The sequence below is a fragment of the Cibotium barometz genome, chromosome 18 (assembly GCF_041138505.1).
Source record: "Cibotium barometz isolate CiBa-2024 chromosome 18, ASM4113850v1, whole genome shotgun sequence".
Taxonomy (NCBI): Eukaryota; Viridiplantae; Streptophyta; class Polypodiopsida; order Cyatheales; family Cibotiaceae; genus Cibotium; species Cibotium barometz.
In genome coordinates this window covers 44,285,624-44,309,346 of record NC_141063.1, presented here as the reverse complement: position 1 = coordinate 44,309,346, position 23,723 = coordinate 44,285,624, and the positions used below count along the sequence as shown (strand labels likewise).

Genomic DNA, 23,723 nt, shown 5'->3' with positions numbered 1-23,723 from the left:
CGAAAGATAATAGGCATTGCCCATTCAATCCAATTATCTTGTTAAAACTCAAATCATAATTACTTGGAATCTTTGTATGCATGAATGAGGAACTGCTCCCATGTTTCTCTTCAAGGTCATGGTGACCACATGTGATTCATGTTCTTGCAAGTTTGGTTAGTCAAAATAGTTCTCAAGTTTTGTTACTGAGTGCATTTGTAATCTTCAGTAAGAGCATGGTGACTAGATCTTATCCAGAAACTCCCTCAATGTGCAGGTACTTCAGAAAACAAAAAGGCAACTTTAAATATTATATCTTCTGCTTCAGCAATATTTGATATTTCCACCAAGGTGCGGTGCTCAATTGTTTTTTATGTGCATCTTATATTTAGGCCAGTTATGTCAGCATATGCTTATAAATGGTTTCATGTGACAGCACTCTCCTCAAACTACAACTTCTGCAGTCTCAAATCATTCAGCTTCTTGTAGGAGCATGTCATCTGCTTTCCAATCACCATCTACAAGACATCAGGCCAGCGGTGCCTATGTAGCTACAAGTCATCAGACATCCCACTTCTTATAGTATGGAAGGGGAAATTGAGGTTGTACTTCAGATCTCTAATTCTCTTGACCTACTTCAATCAAGCTATTGATACCTTTTCTAAGAATCTCTAGTTTCATTTTTTCGGTTGTAAATCTATGAAAAGTTACTAAATGCAAATGGGGCAATCGGGGAAAAGAAAGAAGAAAATAGTGGTAATTTGGAAGGAAGGGAAAGAAGAGAGAAGAAAAGAAAGGGAGAAGAAGAGGGGAGAAAAAGAAGAGGGAGGAAGAGAAAGGGAGAAGATGGAAGCGTGGGACATTGTGGGCAGCAAGGGCAACAACAGCAGCTCTCGCAAGGAGCAAAACAGGGTAAAACAGCCAGCGCACATGAAACAGCCCCCAATCAAACAAAACGGGAGTTCTGGAGGCTGCGAGTTCTTTTGTAGAAATGTTTCGTGCTATATAAACATTTTGGGGATTTCGTCAGCTCGAAATGCATTTTACTATGTTCTTAATTATATTAACAGAGAAACAGATCTTCAGGTGATGTAGAAAAAACCTCCCATCTTATCCATACAAGGAGGGAAATCCTATGCAAGACTCTCTAGTCAACTTCAGATCCAAATGGGATGCTGACTAATCTTGGACTGCACTAAACTGGTTATCTGGAAGTCTACATGTTCTCCCTGGAGATTGCGACCTTTGAAATCTCTTCTAGAAGAGCCTCTGCTAAATATCGATGACATGCAGGTCCTGGTGGTTCTTTCTGGTAGGATTTGAGGTTGATCCAGAGTTGAATGAATCAACCATTTCTCACTGTGTAGTTTGAAAATGGTGAAAATCCTCATAGGTTTATCTTGCATAATCCTGACCCGCTCAGCAAGGTCTCCTTGTAAGTATCAAATGCAGCACCATTCACCCATGCACAGCTTCCTAGTTGAAGCATATAGTTTGCTTAGTTTTTTATGTTTAAATTAAGCACTATTATATTCTTTTTATTATGTAATTTGTGCACTGGTGATTGAGCTATGAAGCATAGAATATTGTTAGCAGAACCTCTACCTCTAATCATCCTACCTGTAAAGTTCATCGTGGAAGAAGAGTGGTATCTCTTTCTTTATTTTGTTCTGTGGCTTCTTGTCAAATTCTTTGACAGTGTGTTTACGATATGTAGGGTTTGGGCAGCAGAGGAGTGAACCATGCAGCTTTGGGTACATCGATCAAATCTGAGCATGTGCCAAGAAAGATTTCGGATAAAGTATGTTTGGTTTTACTTCTGAATCATAATATTTTGATGTTTTTTTTTTAATGATTCCTTTTCAATACAGTAACTCCACGATCGTGTTTTTCTTCACATATACGTGGTTTTCATGGAAGTTAATGCTGTGCTTCTTATTCTGCGGGCGTTCAACATGAGGAGACATTATCAAAGATACTTTTTCCTTTAAAGGGCAGAAACCTTATACTGGGATTTCTTTGCTAAGTGACTCATCTTGTCCGTGTGATAAAAATGAGGAGGATAAGCTCATTTGAAAGAGAAGTCGTCGTATGTTTTATCATCTGTGTGGCACACCTCACCTCTACCACTCATATCAACACAGTTACCACTCTTCGGATAGGAAGAGACGTCTCTCCAGAAAGAAAGAAAGAAAGAAATTAATGTCTACGAAAGATCTTAAGGGTCTATGAGACCGAGAAGCTGTTACATGTGATCCGTGAGAAAACTGGATGTCAAGACAACATGAAAAATGAAAAAATAGCAAAGGAGCAAGCATGACAAAAGATCATCCTGCTGTCTGGGCCGGTTTTACATATGCCAATTATCAGGCAATGGCCAGCTAGACGGGCTCTACGTAAGTAATGCTGGTTACTGGCCTACAACATGCCACAGACAATGCAGTCAACCTCCAACAGGCTGACAAGCACTTAGGCAGGGCTTGGAACAAGGGCCCACACCCCATTTTTTCAGCATAGTTCTCAACCAGAAGTTGCAGCAAGGAGCAGAGAAAGAGAAACTTGTAGAGTAGCTCAGCTTTAATTTAGAGGGTGTCACCGTTCAACTATTTTCAGCATGTGCATCTCCAGCTTGCGTTCGTGCGCACCAACTTGTTATTTTGTTAAAATAGCTGTTTTCTTGGATGTCTTATTTTAGCAATATGCATAAAAATTGATCATGCTGTACTAATTCTTTCTATTTGCTACTTCCCTTAGTGCTAGGCTTCATTATGACTGAGTCTGCCCTGCATCTCCGGAGGTTTGACAGAAACTCAGTACGAAGGGCTTTGTGTGAATATATGCTCTTATGTGTGTGTGTGGAGTGCGTGTGTGAGAGCATATCTTGATATAGAGTTCTACACCCACTATTGGGCATTGATGACGTTAGTGGGGATGTCGTGGTATCTAGTCCATACTATGCATAATGGAGTTGATAGTTATATAGTCTTGTGGGTTGACTACCATGAGTATATAACATGCATGTTCCTAAAAGGTGAATTCGGGCATGTTCTTGGATTCATCTAGGTATATAATTCAACCGTATTAGCGGACATGCAGATTTCACATTGTGAAGTTTTCGTCCGAGTTGCGGCTAGTTAATATTGTGCTTATTCTTTCTATCTTTAGCAGTGCATTTGCCCTATCAACTACTTATTTGTTGTACTAATTCTTTCGATTTGCTACTTCCCTTAGTGCTAGGCTTCATTATGGCTGAGTCTGCCCTGCATCTCTCCGGAGGTTTGACAGAAACTCAGTACGAAGGACTTTGTGTGAATATATGCTCTTATGTGTGTGTGTGTGTGAGAGAGAGAGAGCATATCTTGATACAAAGTTCTACACCCACTATTGGGCACTGATGACGTTAGTGGGGATGTCGTAGTATCTAGTCCATACTATGCATAATGGAGTTGATAGTTATATAGTCTTGTGGGGGTTGACTACCATGAGTATATAACATGCACGTTCCTAAAAGGTGAATTTGGGCATGTTCTTGGATTCATCTAGGTATATAAAAATTGATCATGCAATTTTAGGTGTGTAGTAATCCGTGTATCCCTTCTGTGCTTTGCTTAAAGCAGTACACAAATGTTGAATTCTAAAAATAAGCATAGTGTGAAGAATCATTCTTTTGGCTTTTATGACAGACTCTTCGACGGTTAGCTCAAAACCGTGAAGCTGCTCGAAAAAGCCGGCTACGTAAGAAGGTAAGTGGAATTCTTTACATCACAATGATCTTGATGATATTTAATGAAAAATTTTGGTTTTGAATTGATTAAACATCCAAAAACATCGATAATATTTGATCATTTAGCTGATCTCATGATTTTTGCTCCCTTTCACATTAGGAGACCCTTGGGTATATGTGTTAGATAGCCTATGGTAGTGTGCAATAGAGAATGAAAAGTGTTTCAAAGTAATGTGAGCTGCTTAAGCCTTTGGTTTGTGATCTCCAAGAAATAGATCCTTCAATAAGTGATCGACATTGTACAACAGATGGTCAAGAATACCATCAAAACTTGTACAGCAAAATATGCTGTTGCCAAGCCAACCTGAGTAAAAAAATATGCTGGTTTTAATCCATTCGTTATTGGATGCATTGGAGGGAGACTATTATGTAGCACAGATATAGTTCCGAATGTGGATTAGTATGAGTGTTAGCCCTGCCCTTCTAGTATGAGTGTAAGCACTTCTAGCACAGATATAGTTTTGACACTTGAGGAGAGGACACGGGAGACCAGCTTGCGGTTGAGGATCCCAGAGAGGATACTTACAGATCCTAGTCTCGCTGAGGACATTGAGAGGATATGGCATGATAACCAGAGCTCTGACCAGGATGCAGCAGGCGAGTGTGCCCAGGGACTCATCGAGCTCGGCTCTTTTTTGCACGCTGCAGCCTTGACACGGCTGGGAGAGACACGCGAGCGAGAGCGGCGGTTGAGACGTAGCCTTGCTTCGCTTCAGCGCCTTCAAGAGCAGCAGCCTACATGTGAGTGGGTGGCGTCCCAGCTGAGCCAGGCACGCCAGGAGGTTAGAGAGGCAGAGGAGCAGAGACATGAGTTTTACTATCACCGCCAGGCCTCTCAGTGGACGCAGCTTGGTGATAGAGTGACTGGGGAGTTTTTTGAGATTACTGGACCTCGCCATGCTCAAGCAGGAGTCCGCCAGCTCAGGAGGCAGGACGGATCGGTAGCCACTGAGCCCGAGGAGATCAGAGCCATTGCCACTGAGTTCTATAGAGACCTGCTTTCAGCGGAGCCAGCCACTGAGGCTCGGGATGCTTGCAGACAGACTGTGTGGGCCCATGTGCAGAGGAGGGTCACAGATTGTATGCGTACAGTTCTGCGTGAGCCTCTTTCAGAGGTTGAGCTTGCTAAGGCCTTGAGAGTCCTTCCGCGCCACAGTTGCCCCGGGGAGGACGAATTGACGCCTGCCTTTTTTATGCGCTATTGGGACCTTTTGGGGCGAGGCCTCCGCAGGGGCTTTCAGTATGTTTTGGACACTGGGGTGATGCCACAGAGCTTTTCAGAGGGCTTGATCTTTCTTATCCCCAAGGGGGAGGGAGTATCAGATGATATTCGGCATTGGAGACCTATTACGATCCTCAATACTGTCTACAAGGTCTTAGCAAAGGGATCCAGCCCTTCCTGGGGGAGTTGATTCATGCTACCCAGACAGGATTCGTCAAGGAGCGTAGTATCCTTGACAACATTTTCACCTTCTGGGAGGCGACGGCCCGAGCTAGATTTCTCGGTGAGGACCTGGTCGTGATGCTTCTCGATTTTGAGAAGGCATACGATCGAGTCAATTGGAGTTTCTTAGAGGGCACGATGCTTCGCCTGGGCTTTGAGCCAGTTTGGATTCGAGGAGTGGCAGCTCTATATTCCACAGCTCGTAGCCAGGTGCTGATGGCAAGCGGACGGGGGCCGAGTTTTGAGTTGACCAGATCAGTCCGTCTCAGGGGTGTCCTCTCGCCCCGTTTCTTTTTCTCTACTTTGCTGAGGCTATGAGCATGTATCTGACGACAGAGGAGGTTGGTTTGAGAGGACTCCAGCTCCCAGTCCGGGGGGAGGACCTGCTCAATGCTGAGTTCGCTGATGACACGGGTTTATTTTTGCATGGCCAGGAGGTCAATCTCCAGAGGGCAGAGCAGTCGCTTCAGGTTTTTAGTGCAGCTTTGGGAGCATTGATCAATTGGCGCAAGACAGTGGCCTTTTGGATCAGTAGCGCTCCCACTCCGGCATGGAGCCCAGACCCAGGCTTTCGATGGATTCCTCCTGGCACAGCAGTGCGGTATTTGGGATGCCAGATTGGACTAGATTTGTCACCTGAGCAGCAGATTGCCCCGCTTCTTCTGAGCATTCGGAGGAAGCTTTTGTATTGGAGTACAGTTCGGCTATCCTTGGCTGGGAGGGTGGTGGTGGCGAATCAGGTGCTTTTAGCGACCATGTGGTACATCACGTCTTGCTGGATCTTCTCGAGCTCTTGCATCAGCCAGGTGCAGAGGCTGATCAGGAACTTTCTTTGGTCTGGGTGGGACGGTCAGTCAGCCCGGGCTAAGGTCGCTTGGGTAGTTATTACACTTCCGCTGGCCCAGGGGGGGCTTGGGCATTATAGTTCCAGTTGATCAGAGTAGAGCCTTATTGGGGAAGCTTATTGTTCGGGGGCTGCTTCCAGGCGCTGAGCCTTGGAAAGAGCTTCTTTTGCAGCGGCTGCAAGCTCGGGCTCCTCCAGCTGGGGGCACTTGGGCACCGGAGATACGATGGATCTTCATAGAGATGAGGAGGACAGGCCTCAATAGAGGATGGGAGGACATATTTGCCTTGAGCATCCTGCGAGCTTGGGAGTTGCTGAGACCGGGACTCTCTTAGAGACCTCCTTGTGGTGATGAGGAGCGGGCCAGACAGCCGCTCATCTGGAGCCCAGCGGTTCGCACAGAGCAGGGTCATATGCTGGGTTCTCGGCCTCGTCTAGCCTGGGGACCATTGGCGGCAGGCCCAGCACGTAGTTTTGGAGATTGGCAAGCCTTCTGCAGTCTCCCAGAGGAGATCCAGGTGGAGAGGCTGAGTCACTTCAAAGGGGGACTGATTATGAGGGATGACATTCAGGAGGCACTCACAGAGGAGTGGTTCACGCCTCTCGAGCTAGTGGCCCCACGGTGGATGGGAGCCTTTACACAGTTGGAGATCCTGATTGCTGTCAGAGCTTGCACTGAGGATGGTAGATGCCTCTACTATGAGATCCAAGATGAGGCAGACTTCAGAGAGTGGAGGTGGAGTCGCCTTTGGTTGCAGAGTGCATTTTTCAGAGGATACGGGTAGTGGCCGCCGCTTCTCGGAAGTGGCATATTGACCCAGACCCTGCAGATGTGGACTCTGATTGGCACATATGGGCTTATGCAGCGCGCCCTTTGGCCCGGCTCCAGTGGGACCCTGGCGAGTACGAGTGGCATGATCCTTATGCATCCCCCGAGGCCACAGAGATCACCTTTTTCTAGTATACTGTTCGGTTGGGGCGACATATTTTGACGGCGATGAGGATGGTCTCTCCAGCTGCATCGGAGCATTGGCGGCTAACAGGGACTCTCACAGGAGTTCCTGGAGGATTTTTGGACCAGGCTCTGGGCTAGTCGACAGGCACGCAGGATCTCGACTTTCCAGTGGCTGGTCGCCCACAGGGGCTCTGCAGTTGGCACCTGGCTTGTCTACAGCGGTCTTCCGGCGGCCTGCGTCCGATGCGGCCACCCTATGGAGACAGAGACATTGCCTATGGGACTGTCCCCAGGCGCAGCAGATTTGGCTGCAGATGCTGCGCATTCTGGCCCCCCTCTCCAGAGGGTATGTATACGTGGGGTGCCGCTGCTTGGTCGACTTCGTCAGGACCTACTATGGGCTATGAGACGGAGCAGGGCAGCCAGGCCCCCATCAGATTCATTAGGGGCCAGCCTCGCCTGGTTCCTTCACCGGATTTCTCGTCCGTCGACTGGACACAGGAGAGGGATCTACGATGGGAGCTCCTCAGCAGCCTCACCATATGGTTCACCTGGAGAGCCCGGTGTTTCAGGGCCTTTGAGGAGAGACTAGAGCCACCAGCAGCGACTGTTCGGGGGATTTGGCAGGAGTTGATCCACACTCTACGAGGACAGTATGACTGCATCCGAGGTGACTCGGATGAGGCGATCTTGCGACGCCAGGCCTTCCACACCACTTGGCGCAGCTGCCCCTTCTATACCCTACACGCGGGCTCCCCCCACTGGCACTACAGGCTACCTGTTTGGCTTTTCCCCCCTCCTATTGTATGATATATATAGCCCCTCAATCTGTGTACTGATATTTGTATTTCTCTGCACCTAGGGAGAGTCTCCCTAGCTGCCTTGCTTGGATCTCTGCTCTGTTTTCTTATGAGCAGGAGGGGATCTTTTGTAGCCTTACGGGCGTTGTTATATAACTAATGAAAGGATCTTTTTTGGAAAAATAAAATAAAAATAAAAAATACATGTGGAACATTGAGATGCAGATGCGAGGTACATGTGGGTCCGAATATGCAGAGAGGGGCTCTGCGAGCTATATGTGGCGGTATGCTACTTTCCCCCAACCCACTCCAGGTTTGCACCATCAGGAGAGTTGCCCTATATACCACTATATGATGATATCATGAGGTTTGCCAGCATGGGAGACATTACTATTGGGAGACTTTAATGCACGTACAGGCACAGAGTAGACAGAGTTGTATGATACTCAAGAGGCTATGTGCCGGGTGATCATGGCAAAGGATGTAGGGTTGCAGAGATCGGCACAGGATGAGGGGGAGATTACTGATTATGGCAGGCATTTTCTCACACTCGGGAGTGCACATGCGTTGGTCATATACAATGGCTTATCGAGATGGCAAGGATCAGATGCTCTCACACACTGGAACTCTAAAGGGGGAGCGAGCACAGTGGACTACTTGATGGGATCTCCTTCATTGATACCTGACATGCGGGGTTCCACGATTTCCAGTAGGCCCATAGGCATAGCAACCGATCATGCATACCTGAGTTTCACACTAGTAGGTAGATCCCCGAGAGATGTGCCAGCCACTCATCTACCTTGGTACTTGAGATATCAGTTTACACGTGAGACAGTTGGGGCTTACCGAGATGCAGTATCTGATGGCTTGTTCGCTTTAGACCTGCATAGCCCTCTGGACGAGATCACGAGAGGATTGGCAGGTATACTACATGCATCCGCCTCATATGCGTTTCCCTGCACTATTATCCCTTCCACCCACCCCCGCAGCATTGCCCCACAGAACAGTTGGTATGATGATGAGTGTCGTGAGACACGAGCACAGCTACAGCGTGAGATTGCCATTGGGTCTCACACGCATAGACAGGCTAGGATGATCTTTCGGCGCCTTGTGCGGAGAATGAAACGAGTCTATCCAGCTAAGCTAGAGGAGGAGATCTACCAACTCTTCCTGGGGAAGGACATCAAGAGGGCATGGAAGATGTTTCAGGAGAGACAGCCTGGTACTCCGATTACTGCACTTGAGGCATGGCATACTTATGCTAGAGAGCTATATGATGCACCAGGACAGCCCCCCACCCCCCCTCCACTGGGAGCTAGACCGGCTAGTATCACCTTTTTTACTATGCGGATGGTGCTAGATGCGATAGACAGGTTACAGAATGGAAAGGCACAGGATCATGATGGGCTAGTTGGAGAGCACTTCTCATATGCACGAGACACCTTGGCTCTGCTCATCGTACATGTGTTTAATCGTGCCATTTGTGAGGGTTTCCCGACAAGCTGGACAGAGCATATCATTGTACCACTCTTTAAGAGTGGGGACCCCATGGTACCAGGCAACTACAGGACGATCATGATTGGTCATTACTTGGCCAAATTATATGGCTCTATATTGGAGTCGGAGCTGAGCCAATGGGCAGAGGGGCATGGTCATCGAGCACATGGACAGGCTGGCTTCAGGAGAGGATTTACTACCTTGGATCACATACTGACACTTCAGGCACTTATTGAAGAAGGCAAGGCACAGAAGAGAAGGATATACTACTGCTTTGTGGACTTCCGCAAAGCCTTCGATACCGTACCACGCACTGTATAAATTTGGTAACTTCCTTGGAACCAATACTAGAAAAAGTTACCAATGGTAATCCTAGTTTAAGATATAATCACCATGTGGTAACCTTGATTCTAAACATAGTTACCATTCGGTAACGTAGATTTTCTTATGAACTACCATATGGTAACTTAGATTTTATAAATTATTACCATTAGGGTTTATATATATATATATATATATATAAAACATGAGAAAGGAGTCGTCACATGCACAAAGCGTAAGGCTAGGTGGGTACAAGAGGTGGTTGGAATATTTGTGAGCACAATTGTTTATAAAGGTGATACTCATACACGTAACACGAGTGTACCGTAAGGCTGTGAGTGAGAGAGAATACGTGACGCATACATGTGTGTGCGTGTGGTCAAGTCGAAGAAAAAAGCTTGGGCGGGCTGGAGCCTGGAGGTCAAGAGGAGAGTGTGTATCGTGAAAGGTCACGTGCGACGCGGGTGGGATGGTGGTTTGGGTATCGTGGAAGGTCACGGGCTGGAGCCTGGAGGTCAAGAGGAGAGTGTGTATCGTGGAAGGTCACGTGCGACGCGGGTGGGATGGTGGTTTGGGTCACAGCCTCACAGGTGCCATCAGTTTGATCATTGCGGCAGGAGGCGTTGGCTGCGGAAGCAGCCGCGGAGGAGGGCCTTGGGGGTTCGGCGATGGTCCTCGCCGATTCAACACCCTCGGCGTCTCCGACTGTCGACACCTCTGCTAACCTCACCGACAGCCAAATCATTGCCGACAATCTCAGTGTCATGTACCAGTCAACCGTCAAACCCACCACCGCCACCCTCTTCATGGGAGCACAGTGGGGTGGCAGATGAAGGAGGTTTAGAGCAGAGCCCTGCCAAGGAGGGGTGCAGTGAGAGCCTGATGGTGTGGGGCAGTGCAGAGAGACTTGGAGCCTCGTAGCTACAGTTGAAGGGGTGTTTCGAGTTGGTAGAGATTCGAGAAGAGGGAGCTGTTCTTTCCTGTGACTCAGGTGCAAGTTCTCAACAAGGCTCTGTTCTTTCCTGCGAGTTCTAAGTTCTCAACAAGGCTCTGTTTTTTCTGTGCTCATGATTGTTGAGAGAGAGAGAGAGAGAGAGAGAGAGAGAGAGACCAGGACTTGGTCAACTAACGCAAGCCCTAGCTAGCCTATGTGGCTTACCTTAAGCTCACACTGCCATTTCCACCATTGCATTACCTCCATAGTTCTCCCCCTTCCTCTTGTTTTGTTGCCAACTGCCTCGCTTGTCATAGTTATTTTTCTTATGTCTATACATGCAAGTGAGTTGCACCTACCTCCAATTTCTAAACATAGGATGCATGAGAAAAACTCTAAGCATAGCAATATGTTAAACGCTTAGAATAGATGGATCGCTAAGAAGGGTGGAGCCCATGGCAGTCCATGACTCTCGTAGGGGAAGAATTTTTCCTACAACAATAACATCTTGATAAATGTGACAAACTAAGTTGATATGGTGTATCTCTCAATAACACGATTTGCTTGATTGTAAAAAGATTCCAGGGTATTGTAACATTCAAGGAGCCAAAAAGCTACTTTTGGTTGGTTGGACAAATACAAGCTGCTAATGTCTTTGTATCTTCTAGCTTGGAAATCTTGATTTGAATTAAGTAAGAAAACATGGCTAGAAACACAGGTAATTACATTGATGGTAGAAAAGTAAATCTCATATCTATACATTTTTCTGTATTCACATGAATGTTTAACTTTGCCAAACAGGAACTTTCAAACAATCGAATTTGAGTGGTTGGTTAGTGGCAAAACCATCTCAGATTTCAGCAAATCAAGGCGCACAAAAACATCTCAAGCTCCATCTAAGACTCAACATGTTGACCAAGATGGACGCAGACAACTACTTGAGCAGCTCTTTGGAGAAAATTGCTCTGCTTCTAAAGAAAACGATGATTCTATGGCTCACCTAGAAGAGAGTGATGCGGACAACAACGCAAGCAGCTCAAAGTCTAAGGTGGGTTTCAAAAGAAAATTTAGAGACTCATGGCGGTTTCATCATCCATGGATCTCTCCTAGCTCTAAAGATGGTGAGCTAGTGGTGAAGTGCACGTTTGTATAGCAGCAAAAAAAGAGAAACTTTTTTCAACTATAGGGTCAGATGTTATGCATCGTGGAGCATTTAAGAGGCATGAAGAAACAAATCAGCATCAAAGTGCTGAGAGGATTTTGGAGAAGCTACAAAAAGATGGTGGAAAGGTGGTTGGAGCAATAGATACCGGCTTGCAAAGAAGTGGAGAAGTCTATAGATCTCAAGTTGTAAGTGTTATCCAGGCCGTCTACTACAAGGCTTTGGAAGGGAAGAGTTTGAATGGAATCCCAAGGCTAATAGAATTCTTGAGATTCATGAAAACGCCTTTTATTCCTATCAGTGAGACAGCTATGGGACCTATGGAAACGCTATGGTTGCAAGAGAGATGCTCAGTGCCATTTGTGATCACATAAGAGGTGAATTATTGAAAAAGTTGAGAAGGAGTGCATTCTTTTCTTTATCCATAGATGAAAGCACCGATCGACGCTTGGAGAAGCACTTGATTGTCTATGTTACTTACCTAACATCACAACTTGATGTTGAGGTGAACTTCTTGCAGCTATTGAAGATAGAAAAGGCTGATGGTGAAACAATATACAATGCCATCATCAAACTCATGGGAGACTTGAAGCTAGACGAACGCCGATTTGTAGCCATTGCTACGGATGGTTGTAGCACCATGACAGGGAAAAGAAAAAAGGTGTGGTTTGTCATCTTCAAAGAACATTTCCTTCTCTTCTTGCTATCCATTGTATTGCACATAGGGAGGCATTGGCAGCCAAAGATGCTGCTGGATGATCAATTTCCAGAAATGGAGTTTATGGACAGCCTAGCTGGGAAAATCTATAGTTGGCTTGGTAAGTCAAGCGATAGGCATTCCGAGTTTTCAAAGCTATTGAAGGAGTTTCAACTACATGACGTAAAAATTTTGCAACTCCATAGTGTTCGATGGCTTTCAAGAGGCTTGGTAATGGCTCGCATTGTGGAAGTCATGCCTGCTATCTTGGAGCAATGGAATGTCAATCATCATCCGGAGTATGAGGCTTTGGTCTCCTATCAAGTTCAATTTCTATTTCATTATCTTGCCGATATTTTGGAGCAAATGAACATCTTGAGCAAGGTCTTTCAAGAGAACATCGTTGATGTTTCATCTCTTGGGTCGAAGTTTCAAACAACAAAAACCATCTTGCATACAAGGTACTTGGATCCTCAAAGCGAGTTTGCTAAAAACTCCATGAGGTTGAGTAAGTTTTTGAAAGGCACAAGCTCATTTGGATTCATGGGCTTCGAAACAACGGGTGGAGGTATCAAGAGTTTTCCCATCACTTGGAGATCTATAAAAGATCTCATGAAAGGAGAAAATGCTCAAAATTAAGAGTGGATCACTTGAATCATGCAAGGATCTAGCAAGGCTGCATGTGGAACGCCTACTTCAAGCTCTTGACACTAGACTTGGTGACATTGATGTGTTCAAGGCCATGAAGTTCTTCGAGCCAGTTGGATATCCAGATCATACGAGAAGACGATTAGAATCAACTTCTGCATGGCTGAAGACTCTTTTTGAGCATTTCACTACGGTTGTAGATCCTACACCAATGCTATGATGAAAGGGAAGGTTTTGTGGAAACCTTGTATAATGCTTGTCCACACAAAAGTATGCTGGGTGCATGGAAGTATTGCATTTCAGATGCGAGCTACTCAAAGGAGGGGCTACTCACGGGCAAATGGTTTGAAGACTTTCCTACCATTATGAGGTTATGGCAAAGAATCTTGGTTGTGCGAGTGAGTACAGCCACTTGTGAAAGAGGTTTTAGGAAGCAAAATGAAGTGAAATCCAAGCTACGGAGTCTCTTGCATCTTGACACGTTGGATGCTCACATGATAATTTCTATGACAAAGGTTCCATATGAGGAAGTTAATTGGAAAAGAGTGGAAAGTATATGGAATGATATGAAGGAGCATGGTCGAAGGCCTTGGTAGACGACATCATCGAGCTACAATGCTTTCTTCCTTTTCACCTGGAACTCTCTCACGACCATGTCTTTTGGTTTTGATGACTCTTACTTCAGCTGTTGCTCTTTGTTATCTCCTATTTCTCTTGTCAGCTTATTGTACACCTCTCCAACCAGCTCCCTTGCCTTCGCTTCATTTTTGAGCTCTTGTAAATTTGATAAATCTTGCAAATCTTGATAAATAGGATCAAAATTTGCAAGATTTATCAAATTTACAAGAGCTCAAAAATGAAGCGAAGGCAAGGGAGCTGGTTGGAGAGGTGTACAATAAGCTGACAAGAGAAATAGGAGATAACAAAGAGCAACAGCTGAAGTAAGAGTCATCAAAACCAAAAGACATGGTTGTGAGAGAGTTCCAGGTGAAAAGGAAGAAAGCATTGTAGCTCGATGATGTCGTCTACCAAGGCCTTCGACCATGTTCCTTCATATCATTCCATATACTTTCCACTCTTTTCCAATTAACTTCCTCATATGGAACCTTTGTCATAGAAATCATCATGTGAGCATCCAACGTGTCAAGATGCAAGAGACTCCGTAGCTTGGATTTCACTTCATTTTGCTTCCTAAAACCTCTTTCACAAGTGGCTATACTCACTGGTACAACCAAGATTCTTTGCCATAACCTCATAATGGTAGGAAAGTCTTCAAACCATTTGCCCGTGAGTAGCCCCTCCTTTGAGTAGCTCGCATCTGAAATGCAATACTTCCATGCACCAAGCATACTTTTGTGTGGACAAGCATTATACAAGGTTTCCACAAAACCTTCCCTTTCATCATAGCATGGTGTAGGATCTACAACCGTAGTGAAATGCTCAAAAAGAGTCTTCAGCCATGCAGAAGTTGATTCTAATCGTCTTCTCGTATGATCTGGATATCCAACTGGCTCGAAGAACTTCATGGCCTTGAACACATCAATGTCACCAAGTCTAGTGTCAAGAGCTTGAAGTAGGCGTTCCACATGCTGCCTTGCTAGATCCTTGCATGATTCAAGTGATCCAGACTCTTAATTTTGAGAATTTTCTCCTTTCATGAGATCTTTTATAGATCTCCAAGTGATGGGAAAACTCTTGATACCTCCACCCGTTGTTTCGAAGCCCATGAATCCAAATGAGCTTGTGCCTTTCAAAAACTTACTCAACCTCATGGAGTTTTTAGCAAACTCGCTTTGAGGATCCAAGTACCTTGTATGCAAGATGGTTTTTGTTGTTTGAAACTTCGACCCAAGAGATGAAACATCAACGATGTTCTCTTGAAAGACCTTGCTCAAGATGTTCATTTGCTCCAAAACATCGGCAAGATAATGAAATAGAAATTGAACTTAAAGCCTCATACTCCGGATGATGATTGACATTCCATTGCTCCAAGATAGCAGGCATGACTTCCACAATGCGAGCCATTACCAAGCCTCTTGAAAGCCATCGAACACTATGGAGTTGCAAAATTTTTACGTCATGTAGTTGGAACTCCTTCAATAGCTTTGAAAACTCGGAATGCCTATTACTTGACTTACCAAGCCAACTATAGATTTTCCCAGCTAGGCTGTCCATAAACTCCATTTCTGGAAATTGATCATCCAGCAGCATCTTTGGTTGCCAATGCCTCCCTATGTGCAATACAATGGATAGCAAGAAGAGAAGGAAATGTTCTTTGAAGATGACAAACCACACCTTTTCTTTTCCCTGTCATGGTGCTACAACCATCCGTAGCAATGGCTACAAATCGGCGTTCGTCCAGCTTCAAGTCTCCCATGAGTTTGATGATGGCATTGTATATTGTTTCACCATCAGCCTTTTCTATCTTCAATAGCTGCAAGAAGTTCACCTCAACATCAAGTTGTGATGTTAGGTAAGTAACATAGACAATCAAGTGCTTCTCCAAGCGTCGATCGGTGCTTTCATCTATGGATAAAGAAAAGAATGCACTCCTTCTCAACTTTTTCAATAATTCACCTCTTATGTGATCACAAATGGCACTCAGCATCTCTCTTGCAACCATAGCGTTTCCATAGGTCCCATAGCTGTCACTGATAGGAATAAAAGGCGTTTTCATGAATCTCAAGAATTCTATTAGTCTTGGGATTCCATTCAAACTCTTCCCTTCCAAAGCCTTATAGTAGACGGCCTGGATAACACTTACAACTTGAGATCTATAGACTTCTCCACTTCTTTGCAAGCCGGTATCTATTGCTCCAACCACCTTTCCACCATCTTTTTGTAGCTTCTCCAAAATCCTCTCAGCACTTTGATGCTGATTTGTTTCTTCATGCCTCTTAAATGCTCCACGATGCATAACCTCTGACCCTATAGTTGAAAAAAGGTTTCTCTTTTTTGCTGCTATACAAACCGTGCACTTCACCACTAGCTCACCATCTTTAGAGCTAGGAGAGAGATCCATGGATGATGAAACCGCCATGAGTCTCTAAATTTTCTTTTGAAACCCACCTTAGACTTTGAGCTGCTTGCGTTGTTGTCCGCATCACTCTCTTCTAGGTGAGCCATAGAATCATCGTTTTCTTTAGAAGCAGAGCAATTTTCTCCAAAGAGCTGCTCAAGTAGTTGTCTGCGTCCATCTTGGTCAACATGTTGAGTCTTAGGTGGAGCTTGAGATGTTTGTGTTTGTGCGTCCTGATTTGCTGAAATCTGAGATGGTTTTGCCACTAACCAACCACTCAAATTCGATTGTTTGAAAGTTCCTGTTTGGCAAAGTTAAACATTCATATGAATGCATAAAAATGTATAGATATGAGATTTACTTTTCTACCATCAATGTAATTACCTGTGTTTCTAGCCATGTTTTCTTACTCAATTTAAATCAAGATTTCCAAGCTAGAAGATACAAAGACATTAGCAGCTTGTATTTGTCCAACCAACCAAAAGTAGCTTTTTGGCTCCTTGAATGTTACAATACCCTGCAATCTATTTACAATCAAGCAAATCGTGTTATTGAGAGATACACCATATCAACTTAGTTTGTCACATTTATCAAGACGTTATTGTTGTAGGAAAAATTCTTCCCCTACGAGAGTCATGGACTGCCATGGGCTCCACCCTTCTTAGCGATCCATCTATTCTAAGCGTTTAACATATTGCTATGCTTAGAGTTTTTCTCATGCATGCCTATGTTTAGAAATTGGAGGTAGGTGCAACTCACTTGCATGTATAGACATAAGAAAAAGAACTATGACAAGCGAGGCAGTTGGCAACAAAACAAGAGGAAGGGGGAGAACTATGGAGGTAATGCAATGGTGGAAATGGCAGTGTGAGCTTAAGGTAAGCCACATAGGCTAGCTAGGGCTTGCGTTAGTTGACCAAGTCCTAGTCTCTCTCTCTCTCTCTCTCAACAATCATGAGTACAGAAAAAACAGAGCCTTGTTGAGAACTTAGAACTCGCAGGAAAGAACAGAGCCTTGTTGAGAACTTGCACCTGAGTCACAGGAAAGAACAGCTCCCTCTTCTCGAATCTCTACCAACTCGAAACACCCCTTCAACTGTAGCTACGAGGCTCCAAGTCTCTCTGCACTAAGTCTGCACTGCCCCACACCATCAGGCTCTCACTGCACCCCTCCTTGGCAGGGCTATGCTCTAAACCTCCCTCATCTGCCACCCCACTGTGCTCCCATGAAGAGGGTGGCGGTGGTGGGTTTGACGGTTGACTAGTACATGACACTGAGATTGTCGGCGATGATTTGGCTATCGGTGAGGTTAGCAGAGGTGTCGACAGTCGGGAGACGCTGAGGGTGTTGAATCGGCGAGGACCACCGCCAAACCCCCAAGGCCCTCCTCCGCGGCTGCTTCCGCAGCCAACGCCTCCTGCCGCAATGATCAAACTGATGGCACCTGTGAGGCTGTGACCCAAACCACCATCCCACCCGCGTCGCACGTGACCTTCCACGATACACACTCTCCTCTTGACCTCCAGGCTCCAGCCCACCCAAGCTTTTTTCTTCGACCCGACCACACGCACACACGTGTATGCGTGTCACGTATTCTCTCTCACTCACAGCCTTACGGTACACTCGTGTTACGTGTATGAGTATCACCTTTATAAAAAATTGTGCTCACAAATATTCCAACCACCTCTTGTACCCACCTAGCCTTACGCTTTGTGCATGTGACGACTCCTTTCTCATGTTATATATATATATATATATACCCTAATGGTAATAATTTATAAAATCTAAGTTACCATATGGTAGTTCATAAGAAAATCTACGTTATCAAATGGTAACTATGTTTAGAATCAAGGTTACCACATGGTGATTATATCTTAAACTAGGATTACCATTGGTAACTTTTTCTAGTATTGGTTCCAAGGAAGTTACCAAATTTATACAGTGATGACAAGTGAATGCATAGACCATGGTTAGGATACATATAGGAAGGTAAAAATTTGGCTGGTTTGAAGGTATCCAGCCACCATATCATTTGCATTGGATGCCAAAGGAACAACTTGTATTTTCTGAATTTGTTTGAATTTTTTGAAATGTAAAGTCGTCCTCCCGAGACATGAGCCTAGAAAGTCTCATTTGTGGGAATATGTATTTCTTGTGGGTTTTGGCACTAAGGTTTTTGCTAGGCCACCAATGGTGGGCTGGTTTGTACATTTGTTGGGCTGGCTTTTGCTTTATTTTGATGGACCTCCCTTCATTAAGTGACTCCTGAGCAGCTTTTTGAATTTCTAAATTTCTGAATTTCTGAATTTTAAAAATTTTGAAATGTAATGTTGGGACATGAGCTTACCGAGTCTCATTTGTGGGCTGATATTTTTGCTGTTGCTTTTAGTGTGTGTCTTATGACAAAATAGATACAAATCATATCAAAGCTGGATGACTGCTCTACCTTTACGAGGGGTGATCAAGCATTGTTTAGACCAGGTGCTTCTTTTAACACATTGCTTGAAAGACTGTAGTTGAGTATATATTTCTTTTTAGCTTTTAATCATTTTATTATATGGTATTCCAAATTTTGGGGTAAATAATATTTTCTTTGTAGTTTTTAGTCATTTTATTATATACTTATAGAATTGATTTTTGTTACCATTTTAAACATAAAAGTAACCAATTGGAATTTTTATAAATCTAGAAAGTTTCCAAACGGTAACTTAGGTTTTTGACTTTGTTACCAATGGTAAATTTTTAAAAAATTCAAATTTATACAGTGGTACCACGTGCTAGGCTTATGCACAGATTGCATGACATTGAGGTACCGGAGGATATGCAGTGGGGGATATATGCTTTGTATGAGTCTGTGACAGGCCGACTCTGAGCTCCAGGCGGACTATCTGATAGGGTGACCAGCACGATAGGGGTGAAGCAGGGATGCCCGCTATCGCCCACCCTCTTTGGACTGTACATTGATGCGGTCTCTCATTATGTAAACAGATTGGGAGGCCCAGGGGCATGCCTGGCAGGGGTGTTGATACCCATCTTGTTATATGCTGATGATATTGTTCTAATCTCAGACTCTCCGGAGGGATTACAGAGACACCTGGATGTGCGGATAGAGATCTGACAGTGAACCTTGGGAAAACCAAGGTTATGGTGTTTAACACCACACAGGCATGGGTGACGAGATCAGAGCCTCAGTTCACTTTCCGAGGGGAGCCGGTAGAGTACGTCACGTCATATGTCTACTTGGGAGTTACTTTCATAGGACCGTGTTTCTCCCTGAAGGAGGCAGGAGCAGCTAGATTAGCTCGAGGGCATGCAGCCTTGGGGGCACTTGAGAGGCAGTGTGCACACATACAGCTAGCACGGACATGGATTCCGCTGTTATTGTATGCTGATGATATTGTGCTGATCTCAGATTCTCCAGAGGGGATGCAGCGTCATTTGGATGCATTGCACATGTTTGCACAGGACAATGGATTGTCTGTTAACCTTGGTTTTGACACCACAGCACAGTGGGTTAGGAGGTCAGTACCCACCTTTACATATGGTCAGGAGACAGTGGAGTATACAGATGCATATACTTACCTTGGTGTGGTTTTTAGTGGCCCACTATTTTCCTTGAGGAGAGCAGCGGAGACCAGATTGACCAGAGCTTATGCAGCATTGGGGAGACTAGAGAGGATGTGTTCGCAGGTTCAGTTTTAGGAACCTCGAACAAAGCTCTGGCTCTTTGACATTGGTCACTTCAGCCATGTCGTATGGAGTGGAGATATGGGGACCCTCAGTGGATCACCACAGCCAAGTTGGTAGCACTGATGGATGGAGATGTATGGAGAGGCCCTTGGTTTCTATGATTTCCCAGATGATTAGGGCCAGGGCCTCCGTACCACATGATATTATCCATGCACAGATGGCTGCCCCCCCATTGGTAGTAGAGGCACTCACTCGATCAGTCTCCTTTATACATAGCACTTGGGCTCTCCCTAGAGACAGATATGCTCGCTTAGCCCTGGAGTCTTCACGACAGTTGGCATCACAGGGAGACGGATCATGTTTGTATGCACAGATGACAGCTTGGTTCCAACTGCATGGCTTTAGTATGGACAGGCTACCTCCATTTTAGTACTCCCTGGATGCACCCTCCCTCTCTCTCACACGGGCAGAGATTACCAGACTTATCAGGCAGGACTTGACTCAGCTGGACACTAGGAGGACATGGATACAGCCGACACACGAGCTTGGTACGAAGATGGCTTTCTATAGAGATCATCTTCTCTAGCTCATGGAGGATGGGTTTGTGATTAGACCCAGCTACATGGATACTCATCTTTCTCATGGGGTACGGTGTGCTATTGGTCAGATGCGCACATCCTCACATCAGCTAGAGATTGAGACTAGCAGATTCAGAGGAGTACCAACTGAGGCCAGGATTTGTCAGCTGTGCCAGATGGAGCCAGAGACAGAGTTACATTACATATGTCACTGTCCAGTATATTATGAGATACGAGGCCGTTTTTACAGCCTGTTCAGAGAGGGTTTCGGACCACTCTCTAGAGTCATGAGATACCAGGATCAGAGATGCCTCGGATTATACTTGCTGGAGCTGCGTAGACATAGAGAGGGTCTCTTGAGAGGGAGGAGATCAGAGAGGGAGAGACACCTACAAAGGCAGATTATAGACTTCTTTCCATTGAGCAGTCAGGCCAGCATGCATTGCAGCTAGCCCCAGAGTTTAACTGCACCAGATTGATCGGGCTATAGAGCTGGGGTGGTATAGGCGCCCCAAGATAAGAGGCCCATCTTGACACCGGCGGAGACTACAACAGAGGATCAGGACCATACTAGCACGGCATGGGAGACGTCCAATCAGAGTACTCACCATGGAGGACATTGAGGATATCCGCCATCGACCGATGAGAGACATCTTTGGATAGTGATTTATATGATGCTTACCTTTGTTGCTGGAGTTTTCCTCCCAGATGTTATCCATTAGGAGCTCCTAGTACCTTACTTTTCCTCCTAGTTGTTTCAGTTTCAGTTAGTTGTTTAGTTGTTTTTAGCTTTTCTTACACAGACATTGTATCAGATCCACCAATTGTTGTAACCTTTTTGGTCTCATAGGTCATTTTGGCCTTCTAAAGACATTAATATATCATTTCATTTCTCTCTCTCGGATGAGGCCACCACAGTAGTGACAAGGGGCCCACCATCTCGCCCCTCGACTGGAGTTACCCTGCCTCACGCCACTGCAATTCAGAGAGCCAGACGGCCTCAACCTCCTGGAGCTCAAGCACCCCAGGCTCACCAGTCCCAAATTGATGAGATCCTCACCCGCCACCTGTAGCTGCTACCTCGTCCTAGCTTCTCATCGGCCCTTCAGATTTAGGGGCCCTCCTCACCCCCTCGCCGATGCTGGACAGCCTTTATGGACCCCTACCACACATCGATGGATAGCTCCCTCTCCACACACACCCCCGTATCCTCTACACCCCCCTTGTATCCATGATGATGAGGATGGTGATCCTCCATGATGAGGATGACAATGATGATCCATATATATATACATTTACCTAGGGATTAGTGTTAGTTTTTTTGTTGTTGTTGTTGTTATGTTGTCTTTTTTTTCCATGATGAGATTCCATGGATTCACTGTACATCTTTTGTCTCATAGACCCATTTGGTCTTTTGGCAAGACGTTAATATCTTCTTCTTCTTCTGCAACACACGCCATGGATCCTTTTGATTCACCCTAGCTCTATGTGCAACAACCCTAAGCCTAGGCTCACATGGGCTTCCCCAGGCACCTGACCAAAGTGTAATAACTGCCCGATTGGCCAACACAACATTATACAACTTGCAAAGAGGGTTACATAGACTTGTGCCACAGGCATGATGAACAATGGCCCTAAACCTAGATGGTGCTTGGCGACTTGTCCCTTGGACTAGGGCTCACAACCTGCTCTTGGCCCATCAGAAATGGTGACTAACTCGTGCATGTGACAAACGTCTTGCTAGATCTTGTGGAAGAGCATATTGTGGCAAGTCTCTATGGCATGCATTAAAAATGGTTATTTTATTTTCAGATACACCAGTTTGGCTTAATCTTCTGGTTTTCTCTAATTAATGCAGTTGATTCTGCCCATCAGGTGCTGCAGTGTTCAACTTGGAATATGCCCACTGGCTGGATGAGAAACACCGTCAAATGGGTGATCTTCAAGCAGCTCTGCAAGCACATTTGAGTGACAATGACCTGCGCATCCTAGTGGAGAGTTTTATGTCTCATTATGATAAGATTTTCCAACTAAAAAGTGTAGCTGTAAAAGCAGACGTATTTCATCTTCTTTCTGGGATGTGGAAAACACCAGCAGAAAGGTGTTTTATGTGGATTGGAGGATTTCGTCCCTCAGAAATTTTGAAGGTGAAATTAAAATGCAAACATGCTCTAGTTATAGCAAAATTGTTGAATTTCTCTCTTAGCTAGAATAAAGAGCTGTGGCAAAGTTTTTCTGCAAGCTAGCTAAACTCTTATCTTACTGTCATTACAGACTCTATTTCCACAGATTGAGCCCCTTACAGAGCAGCAAATCCTGGGTGTCTATAATCTACAACAGTCCTCACAACAAGCAGAAGATGCTCTCTCACAAGGAATGGAAAGTTTGCAGCAGACCCTTGCTGAAACATTGACTTCAGGTCCCTTCAATTCATCAGATAGCAATATGGCAGCCTATATGAGTCAAATGGCCATAGCCATGGGAAAAATCGGGACATTGGAGTCCTTTGTACGGCAGGTTTGTTTCTAAACTATGAAGCCATTAACTCAATGTCTCTCTGGCTGTGTAGATAAGGTGAGAATGTGGGTTTCACCTCATGAGTACAGGGATTACGTTCTTTTTCTTAGGATCCTCTGTTTTGTCCTGTTTTATAATTCTAGGCAGATCACCTTAGACAGCAGACCCTGCAACAAATGCACCGCCTTCTTACAATCCAACAAATGGCCCGGGGGCTTCTGGCAATGGGTGAATATTTCAACCGTCTACAGGCATTAAGCTCTCTTTGGTCTGCTCGTTGCCCCTGAGATTGAAGCTCAGAAAGCTTCTTTTGATAAATCACGGCATCAAGAATTGTTTGAACCCTTGCTTTAAGGAGAAAGCTCAAGAATATAAGATCACCCATGCACCAAGGAGTCCCAAACATGAAATAACTTTATGGGGCCTTAATCCACAGAAATGCCAAAGAGATTTTTCCGCAAGCGCAATGAGTAAATCAAATAACACCCTTTTCAACTTTCAAGGCGATTGCACATGTAGTACTGTGCTTACAAAGTTTGTACTCGGTTTTCACTTTTCACTGTTTTCATAAGGAAAAGATACCTTGGATGCCAAACTCGCTTTGGCCCTAACTTCATACCAATAAAGATGCAGTGTTGTAACTGAAATTTTTTCCTTCAATTAAAGCTAAGGCAGACGTTCAACAGTTACTTTGGTTTGCCATGCATAAGGTCAAACTTCTTGGTATTCTTCTTTTAGCCTTGGTAGGGGGTAAGGGCATGGAGGACCCATCCACTTTTACTATCACCAGTTTGTTTGTTCTATCTTATAAGTAGGGGTTTGCTTTCATGATCAATAAAGGTAGTGGAAGACT

General features: G+C 44.9%; 2 protein-coding genes across 4 annotated transcripts; one reads left to right on the top strand and one right to left on the bottom strand.

The window, feature by feature from the left end:
• The first annotated feature begins 253 nt into the window (after positions 1 to 253).
• On the top strand, positions 254 to 23,611 carry LOC147629395 (transcription factor TGA2.2-like). 3 transcript variants are annotated; one of them, XM_086812651.1, is made up of 6 exons: positions 254 to 330; positions 416 to 581; positions 18,475 to 18,566; positions 22,238 to 22,500; positions 22,628 to 22,870; positions 23,014 to 23,611. In XM_086812651.1, exons 4-6 carry the CDS (start codon positions 22,285 to 22,287, stop codon positions 23,155 to 23,157), a joined length of 603 nt encoding a protein of 200 aa, XP_086668777.1. In that variant the 5' UTR covers positions 254 to 330; positions 416 to 581; positions 18,475 to 18,566; positions 22,238 to 22,284; the 3' UTR covers positions 23,158 to 23,611. The 3 variants fall into 3 exon arrangements, with proteins under 3 accessions (XP_086668777.1, XP_086668775.1, XP_086668776.1); XM_086812649.1 differs by having other exon boundaries at positions 22,229 to 22,500; XM_086812650.1 differs by having other exon boundaries at positions 22,212 to 22,500.
• Positions 15,263 to 16,105, bottom strand: LOC147629396 (uncharacterized). Its single transcript, XM_086812905.1, has one exon. It carries the CDS (start codon positions 16,103 to 16,105, stop codon positions 15,263 to 15,265), a length of 843 nt encoding a protein of 280 aa, XP_086669031.1.
• Positions 23,612 to 23,723: the final 112 nt, after the last annotated feature.

Coding starts and splice junctions, on each gene's coding strand:
- LOC147629395 (XM_086812651.1), top strand. CDS start 22,285: ATGGGTGATCTTCAAGCAGCTCTGCAAGCACATTTGAGTGACAATGAC. Junction 22,501..22,627: donor GTCCCTCAGAAATTTTGAAG/GTGAAATTAAAA, acceptor CTGTCATTACAG/ACTCTATTTCCACAGATTGA. Junction 22,871..23,013: donor TGGAGTCCTTTGTACGGCAG/GTTTGTTTCTAA, acceptor TTATAATTCTAG/GCAGATCACCTTAGACAGCA.
- LOC147629396 (XM_086812905.1), bottom strand. CDS start 16,105: ATGGCGGTTTCATCATCCATGGATCTCTCTCCTAGCTCTAAAGATGGT.